This window comes from Electrophorus electricus, chromosome 6, assembly GCF_013358815.1.
Source record: "Electrophorus electricus isolate fEleEle1 chromosome 6, fEleEle1.pri, whole genome shotgun sequence".
Lineage (NCBI taxonomy): Eukaryota > Metazoa > Chordata > Actinopteri > Gymnotiformes > Gymnotidae > Electrophorus > Electrophorus electricus.
The window spans coordinates 7678299-7687577 of NC_049540.1; the positions used below are offsets into that span (position 1 = coordinate 7678299).

A 9279-nucleotide genomic window follows, 5' to 3' on the forward strand; every position below is an offset into this window, starting at 1 on the left:
GACGCGCACACACCAGCACAGACGTACACATGGACGCGCATACACCAGCACAGATGCACACATGGACGTGCACACACCAGCACAGACGCACACATGGGCGCGCACACACACACACCCACACACCAGCACAGATGCACACATGGGCGCACACACGCGCACACACCAGCACAGACGCACACATGGGCGCAGACACGCACACACACCAGCACAGACGCACACATGGGCGCAGACACGCACACACACCAGCACAGACGCGCACACATGCGCACACACACAGTTCTTGAGCGTGCGCGTGTGTACTGCCATCAGATGCGTTTCACCGTGGTCAAGATGAGGAATGCTTTATGCTTTGCCCCCCGGTTTAATGTATGAACACCCATCTATACAACCTAGAGGACAACTTATAACACATTCACTTTCTCTCTCTCCCTCCCCTGTCTGTCTTTCTTTCTGCCAGGGTGGTGAACCAGAGACTGATGGCAGGTCAGAGTCAGGTCGAGGAGCTGCAGAAAAGTCTTCAGGAGCAGGGCTCTAAAGCCGACGACGTGAGTGATGTTGTCGTAGCCCCGCCCACCCTGGGTCATCACTGCAGCGCTGTTTCACCGCAAAGCTCCACCCATGAGAGGATCTTAATGCACTTCCGTCTCTGAGCCCCGCCCACCATGCTTCCATATTGCGGTGCCGTCTCAGGGCCCATCACAGTGCCCCGCCCACTCTGGGCCTCACTTTGGGTCTGCAGCTGTCCTAACGCCCCTCCCACTCAAAGTCCTCACTGTGGGTCTCGGAGCGCTGCCTAGCCTAGGTCCTAACTACAGCATTTTTTCAAAGCTCCACCCACTTTTGGACTTCCTTGGAGCCCCACCCACCCTGGTCTCCCTGTAGTACTGTGACTCTCCGAGTCCCGCCTCTAGGGTCCTTCCTAAAAAGCCATTGGTCTCTGCAGTTGTCAAAAAAGATCCCGTAGCTCAGTCGCCACCTGCTGGAGACTTGCCTAACTGCACACTTCAGTCCCCAATCTACCACACCTAAACCAGTTCACTAGAGGTCTTTGGAGACATGGATACCTGCTCCTGGTGTGGTGGATAAGGGTCAGAGCTGAACTCTAAAGAAGCAGCATCCATGGGTCTCTCTGGGTCTTTTTTAGCTTGTAAAAAAGCTTTAGTAAAACGCTTTGTTTGTTCTGGAAGCCACTGCACCGTGTTGGTATGTGAAACCTCAACAGAAAGTAGGATTTAAGATCGGCAACATTACTAACCCATTTGTTTTCTTTCGTCACACACTCGTGTTGGGTTTGTGTGTGTTTGTGCATTTATGTGTGTGTGTGTGTGTGTGTGTGTGTGTGTGTGTGTGTGTGTGTGCTTGTGTGCATATGTTGTGCGTGTGTGTGTGTGTGTGTGTGTGTGTGTGTGTGTGTGTGTGTGTGTGTGTGTGGTCATGCATGCATGTTCCAGGACAAACAGGCTTTCCATGTGCATTTCTCTTCAACTTGTGATGTCACTCGTGCTGTAGCGTGATGCAGGTATACCATTGGCTCCCCTGTCCATTCTGCGTAGAGGTGATGTTCATGTATGTGAAGGGCCGATGACATGACCAGAAGCGCTGTCCAAATGTGTGCCTGTGTGTTTCCATGACAGCCTCGCTGACTTCCAGCTTATTGCCATCCATTCCACTCTCTCTCTCTCTCTCTCTCTCTCTCTCTCTCTCTCTCTCTCTCTCTCTCGCTTTCTCTTTCCCCCTGTTATTGTGGACAGGACTTTTTCAACTCAAGCCCACTTTTCTCTCTCTCCCAATCACCCCACCTTCAGGCTGTTGTAAGTATACGTGGGAATTGTAGACACTGCCTCTCTCACTCTCTGTCTCTCTGTCTCTCTGTCTTTCTCTCTCAGGTCGTCGTGTCAGTCAGTCTGTACTGATCGTAACGGGCAGCTAGCATGCTAACGCTAGAGCCAAGCCCTGCAGGAGCTGCATGCCTGGCGCCTGCCCAGCCCCAGTTAGGAAACCCGCGTGTGTGTGTTTGTGCTGTGCTACCTGTCCTCAGTTAGCAAACAGCCCAAGAGCCGGACACAAACCTGTCAACATGGTGGCCACAAACACGTCATAGGAAACCCGTGCCTGGGTCTATACACTGTTTGGGCAAAGCTACCTGACCATCACACATATTGACCATCATCACTCACACATCACACCTTGTTGAATATCCCAATCCCAAACCATGGCCCTTCTCCAGTACGACCAGTTCTAACGCAAATGGGGTCTATGGAGATTGGTAGCTGCTGGATTTGGTGGACAACCTATCAGCAGCAGTAAGATTTGACACTTCCTGACTGGGGCTTTGAGACTGTCCAGCAGTGGAAATGAGGGATCCATTAGGTGTCCTAATCAAGCCCACCTGCTGAGGCAGCCGCTTGTTAGCCATTCATCGCTAACGAGTGTCAGGTCCCTCAATCAGAATGGGTGATGGAAGCAACCGCTTCCTGACAACTTATGTATGACCAATGAAAAACTGAGCTGGGATATCGTCTTTCTGCAGAGCCAATAATGCTCCTTGATCTCGGGCACTCTCTGAGATCTACGTATTGTTTCTCGCTAGGTGTGTGTCCATGTGAATCAGTGCTCTAATTTGAGCTGCCTTACATCGCTTTACACCACTGAACCTGAATCAGCATCCAGCATGCGATGAAGTTTGTACCATGATCTCCTTTGAAGACAAATGAGCTTTGGCTAAGATCAGTTCCACTGCATTCCAGTAGAGCGCACTGTACTGCTACAAATTACATGTGTGTGTTTCTAAATCTGTTTCTTTCTTCCCACATCCAGTCAGTCCTGCTGAAGCGTAAATGCGAGGAACATTTGTGAGTGTTTTTATTCGTATTTTTGGCACATTTCTTGGTGAGAGCTAGCATGAGGCTTTTTAGGTGAAGAACCTTCATTTTCACTTTGGCTCCACTTTTCTCTTCAGGGAGAAACTGCGGGATGCAACCAATGAATTGCTGAAAAAGAACACCATCATAGAAGAGCTGGAGCCCAAATATAATGCAAGCAGTGAGTGAATGAGTCATCAATCTGCGTCCCGACACTGTCCTGCGCTGCGCCTGTCAGCGGGCAACGTCCCGACACTGTCCTGCGCTGCGCCTGTCAGCGGGCAACGTCCCGACACTGTCCTGCTCTGCGCCTGTCAGCGGGCAACGTCCCGACACTGTCCTGCGCTGCGCCTGTCAGCGGGCAACGTCCCGACACTGTCCTGCTCTGCGCCTGTCAGCGGGCAGCGTCTCGACACTGTCCTGCGCTGCGCCTGTCAGCGGGCAACGTCCCGACACTGTCCTGTTCTGCGCCTGTCAGTGGGCAGCGTCCTGACACTGTCCTGCTCTGCGCCTGTCAGCGGGCAATGTCCTGACACTGTCCTGCTCTGCGCCTGTCAGCGGGCAGCGTCCCGACACTGTCCTGCTCTGCGCCTGTCAGCGGGCAGCGTCCCGACACTGTCCTGCTCTGCGGCTGTCAGCGGGCAACGTCCTGACACTGTCCTGCTCTGCTTTCAGCCATACGGGTTGAAGACCTGGAGGAGGCTTTGAAGAAGAAGGATGAAGAGATGAAGCAGATGGAGGAGAGATATAAAAAATATCTGGAGAAAGCAAAGAGTGTAAGAAACAACTTCTGTTAGGTGTGTGTGTGTGTGTTTTGTTAGTGTGTATGTTTGGGTATGCATGTGTAATTTGGACATTATGTGTGTTTTAGGTCATTCGGACCCTGGACCCTAAGCAGAACCAGGGCTCAGCTCCTGAGGTGCAGGCCCTCAAGAATCAGCTACAGGAGAGGGAGAGGATGCTGCACTCACTGGAGGTACGCGCGCGCACACACACACACACACACACACACACACACACACACACACACACACACACACACACACCAGCACAGACGCACACATGGACGCGCACACACACACACACACCAGCACAGACGCGCACACACACACACCAGCACAGACGCACACATGGACGCGCACACACGCACACACACACACCAGCACAGACGCACACATGGACGCGCGCACACACACACACACACACACACACACACACACACACACACACACACACACACACACACACACACACACACGTACTCACATGCCTCACACAATACTCACATGCATACATGCACTCAGAAATAATGCACTTGCTTACACACCATACACATGCTCTGCTGTTGAGTCACCTGCACAGACAGTTATTCATTCTAATTACACACACGGAAACTTTATTGGTGGTGTATTGGATTTACAGAAAGAGTATGACAAGGCCAAGTCACAGCGAGACCACGAGGAGAAGCTGATCGTGTCTGCCTGGTACAACATGGTGAGTGGAGCGAGTTTCTCCTACTGCAGCGTGAGATCTCTGTTGAGGTTGTCCACGTTCCTCTCCCAAGACACAAAGACGTAATGCCGTTCATTCTTATTTGAAGTTTATGATCCGCTGAACATAATTTACTGTTTAGTTCTAAAAGGTTCTGTTTGCAAAGTTTAGCTCTGTAGATGGCGCTGTGGCGCTGTGACCCATGCCCACGTCAGACCTGCGGGGCTGTGTGTTCATGAATGAGTCTCTCTTTCATATGATTGTGTTTGGAAAAGGCAACAGGCCGCTGCTGGTTAATCGTTTGTAATCTGAGAGGTTTAGATTGGAGCAGCTGCGAGATGGCGCTCGTCAAGGTTGTGGATAACGCTTCAGCTCGCTCTCTCTCTCTCTCTCTCTCTCTGTCTCTCTCTCTCTCTCTCTCTCTCTCTCTCTCTCTCTCTCTCTCTCTCTCTCTCTCTCTCTCTCTCTCTGTCTCTCTCTGTCTCTCTCTCTCTCTCTCTCTCCTCTGTGTCTGATTCTCGCCCACTCCCCCAGGGAATGGCTCTACAGAAGAAGGCAGCCGAAGACCGCTTGGCCAGCACGGGTTCGGCTCAGTCGTTCCTGGCCAGGCAGAGACAGGCCACCACCATGCGCCGCTCTTACCCCGGCCACGTGCAGCCGGCCACGGCCAGGTAGACCCGCCCCCCACCCCCCCGTCACTGCAGCAACACTACCGAGCCGCGACGTCCGTCTCCCTCTTCAGCCCCAGTCGTCTTACTCTTCCTCCCTCCCATCCTCTTCTTCACCCGCCTCGAACCCCTAAAGCCAGCCGTGTCGCAACAGGGTATCCAGCGCCGTCTTGTTTACGGTCTCTTTCGAGACTTCCTTCTCTGTACGTTCCTGCCTTTTCTAGCGGACTTCTTCTTCTTTTTTTTTCTTCTTCTTCCCTCCACGTCCTGTGCCACCTGCAGGATTTTCTGAAGAGCGGCGGGTTTTGGCGCAAACGTCTGCTTAAGTCCTTTTAACGGAGAGAAGCTGCTCCCCTGCTCTGCTAATGCCTTCTCGTTCTTTTGCTGTTCCCTGACGAGCAGCGTTTAGCGAGGGCGCTCCTCTGCACGGAGGATGACTGAGTTGTCTTCAGGACGCCGTCTGAGGGGACGCTATCCCATCCTGCACTGTTGACTGTTACACCAAGACGTTCTTGGCGAAATTTTAAAGAAACACATCTGATGAGAGCTTTCACGATGGAGGATGCCATCAGACGCCTCCCTCGGCCACAGCTCTGTAGTTATTAGTGCTTGAAACGGTGCCTCTGTTCATAAACCCCAAAGCCAGAGCCAAGGTGCGGTGCGGGCCTCAGTGGCTGATCTGGGATCAGCTCTTCTTTACATACATGCCCGTGTTCATTACAATGCAAATAGCCACCCCCTCCCCCCCACACCCCTGCCAGTCTGTTTATTTACTGTAATCTAGTCTGCCCAAAATCACCAGTATTGCGAGCGAAGAGGCACGTGCTGATATAAACGCCCTGCCTTCGTTCAGATGTGTCTGTGCATTACGGCCTTCCTCTCTTCCTCCACAGTTTTCTTCAAAGAACTCATATCTGTGCATCAATCTACACAGTGTGGCAGTGATATCTAACGTGTGCTGTGTTACTGCCTGCTGAGCTCATGGAGCCATGTTGGTCACACCAAGCTGAGTCCCATCAGCTTCAGCTAGAGTTAAAAACACACACACACACACACACACACACACACACACACACACACACAACTGCTTCAGTCTGCCCAGTAAGAAGGGCAAGTTTATACCCCCCCTTTTCCAGTATCTTGATTGGGGCTTGCTGCATAGAACAGCCAATAACAGGCTCCCTTACTATATCTGCTCCACAGTCGTGAAAGTGCTCCTGGCAGTGATCAGCGTTACGTCCACCCTCGCCAGCAGTGTTCCTCGAACATGGTCTTATTACAGGGGTGAGATCTTGCAGTGGGGTCCGTTTTTCCAAATGTGCTATTCGGAAACACATGCGCCAAACCCAGGCCGTAGCGAAGATGGCCGTGTTGGGAGTGCTGGTGTTTGTGTGGCTAAGCTCGTGGAGGACACAGTCGCCATCATAACAGCTAACTCGAGCAAGCATGCCCTCAAATACACAGGCTTGTGTGTGTGAGGCTGTGGCCTGTCTGTCTGTGTGTGTGCGCACATGCACGCTAACATCAAAATCTTTAACATGCGAGAATCGTCATTGCCTGGGTCTTGACTGACAGCTGTCCATCTCTCTCTCTGTCTCTCTCTCTCTCTCTCTCTCTCTCTCTCTCTCTCCTCTCTCTCTCTCTCTCTCTCTCTCTCTCTCTCTCTCTCTCTCTCTCTCTCTGTCCTCCCTCCACAGTGATGTAATGGCATGACCAACCAGTCAAGCGCGTGTGGCTGCATGAGGGAGCTGCTTGCATAAATGATTTTTGATTTGAGGCTGTTGCCTGATGATATATCCACATGCACTAACCCCTACCCCCTTTAACAGCCCCCCTCCCAACCCATCATTGCTCGTGAACCACCGCCACGCACAGGAAACCCTGCCCCTTTTACCACCCACCACCAATCACAGAGCAGCATGCTTGCTTTATGTTTCCAAACCACCGCTGCCCCAGCATGCAGCAGTCTGAGAAGTGAGCACCGACGGTCACAAGTCGTGTATGTTTGAGAGAGAACGGTTACCTAGCCTTAAGATTACGTGCACGTGGATGGGTTTCCTAACGGCAAATCTAGAATAATAGGATTATAATCCAAGTGCTACTGAAAAACTGTCCTGCCAGTTAAAGTATTAAATATGAAGTGTGGGATCCTCCTCAAGGGTTGCAGAATGCTGGAACCACTTCAGTAAGTGTTATATGAGGAATAGTTACAATGAGGAAGGGACAATGATGTGAGGCGTGCGGTAATGCAGGTAGATGGACTCCAGACTCTTCCATATTTATTTGTTTTCTATTTTATCTTTGATGCCACTTCATCTGTTTGAAATGGTATGAAGTATTTTTTTCTTCTTCCCTTTCCTGTGCCCTCGTGTTATTACTCATATGAGCAAATGTACTGCTTAAAAGTGGCAAGTTACCCACTGGAAGGTGAATGCTTCGGCCCAGCTATGCCTGCTGAACCAGACGTGTTTATCGTGAATTTTCCTCTAATTTACAGCCGCTACGCACATTCAGCTCTCAGGGCTGTAAAATCCCCAGTCAAGCCACAGCGTGGGGGCTGAGGCAGTGTTATGTAACATTAGCGTCATGCTATCGCACCTGAGGGATATACAGTATTAGGGAAAAATGTATTAAAGGTCATTACGCTGGTAAGCAAAGGCTGGTGGAATGACACACAAACCCCCTGCTTTTGCTTTGTGGTGTCTTCTGAAAACACTACTCCATTTGTTGGATTAGGAGAATTTAACCAATGCTGCACAAGCAGGTGGATCTGTCTAACCAATGGCCTCACAGAAAATCAGTACAGCGCCGCCTTTCCTGCCGGTGTTGTTAAGTGCTTTTACCTCAAACGAGTAGAGCGGAGGGCTAAGACACAACTGTACACACTAACCCAATAAAGTCTGCTGCCTCTGCCTCTTCAGCTGTCGCAGGTCAATATCAACTGTCCATGTCATGTAACAGACCATTTTGCAGTGTGTTGAGTCAAAGGTGACACATGACTTATAAATAAGGCAAATTTGGATTTAAAGTAACTGCTTGTTCTTTTATAATTATTTAAGGTAAGCTTGGGGTTTGTATGTTACGGAATGGCAGCATTGACGAATGCTTGGGTTGTTTTAGTGTTTGGGTTAGAGAACAGTTAGTTTATTTAAAATTCTCTCACAACCGTTATGTTATGTCCTGAACAGACACCTCAGTCAAAGCTCTATAAAAGGGTAAAAATAAAAACAATAGGAAATTCACAACAAATTTCTCAACTTTTATGGCTGTACATTTTTTAATAGTTAGACTCATTATGTTTATTCGAAGCAGCAAATAATCTTTCCATTTGCCAAATTTTATACTGCTTGTAAACATTTTGTAAATAAACTATTTGAAAGACCGTGTTTCCTGGTGATTAGTTTATATTAAAAAACAGGAGGATAAATGAGTAAGGACAGGATGTTGCTGAATTACATGGTGTTTTTACTAGGACTGTGTTGAGAGAAACGCACTTCCAAAGCAAAAGAAATGTACAGTTGTTAACCCAGTTGTAAATAAAGCTTGTATAAAACTCACTCTTGCTGTTAGTCCTCTGTGTTCCGATGATATGTGATATTGGTATTGTATGCCTTTTTTTTTTTTTTATACATAAAACGCATGTATATCATCAATGGCTTGTAACCTGCAAAATGACACAATGTCACACTCTCTCGAGTTATTTGCCACGCGCAATCCGTCCTTCCATCAGCTAACTGTAACACGGCACAGGTACGGCCCACGGAACGGCGCCAGCTGGAGGCCCAATGCCCCCGCGCTCGTCCTGATGAAGCAGGGCGGTGCTTGGGCCCGGGTGGGCCGCCCGCCTACTCTTCCTGGCCTGATTACTTTCACATGTGCCGGATGGTTCATGGCCCTTCATTTCAGTCCTTCTGATCTGGAACCCCGCCTGAGCGAACCATGACCTGGTGATCTGGCTGCCAGGTGAAGATGACCTGGGTTTGATTAAGGGAAATTAGCACGTGACCGAAGCCTTAACTTTGAAACCCAACCTCCACCCCTGACCTTGGAATGGCGGCTGGTGAGTTTTGGGTGAGTGGCGAGAAATGTTGCCGCTCGTCTTAACGGGTGGAGGTCGTTACCAGCTGATGAATCTAATTATAGATGAACTTCATTAGCTGAGGGTCATCTCCTGATTGGTTGTGATTTAATTGTGTCTCAATTTATTACACACAAATTACATCACTGACATGCTGGTCTTCTGATGCTGTGGCCTGCAG

The 9279-nt window shown here is 49.8% G+C and overlaps 1 protein-coding gene across 6 annotated transcripts in view; it reads left to right on the plus strand.

Annotated features, from left to right (window-relative positions):
- The window catches only part of hook3 (hook microtubule-tethering protein 3), a 28455-nt gene extending 19878 nt beyond the window's left edge, over window positions 1-8577 (plus strand). For 3 of the 6 annotated variants that reach the window (XM_027018817.2, XM_027018818.2, XM_027018820.2), the window contains 9 exons: window positions 458-545; window positions 1752-1811; window positions 2818-2852; window positions 2960-3042; window positions 3537-3637; window positions 3733-3837; window positions 4284-4355; window positions 4887-5023; window positions 6718-8577. In XM_027018817.2, the coding sequence (XP_026874618.2) occupies window positions 458-545; window positions 1752-1811; window positions 2818-2852; window positions 2960-3042; window positions 3537-3637; window positions 3733-3837; window positions 4284-4355; window positions 4887-5023; window positions 6718-6733 (697 nt within the window). In that variant the 3' untranslated portion in view covers window positions 6734-8577. Of the gene's footprint in view, window positions 1-457; window positions 546-1751; window positions 1812-2817; window positions 2853-2959; window positions 3043-3536; window positions 3638-3732; window positions 3838-4283; window positions 4356-4886; window positions 5028-6717 lie in introns of those variants that run through there. The other 3 variants (XM_027018819.2, XM_027018821.2, XM_027018823.2) reach the window with 2 other exon arrangements.
- The last annotated feature ends 702 nt before the right edge of the window (window positions 8578-9279 follow it).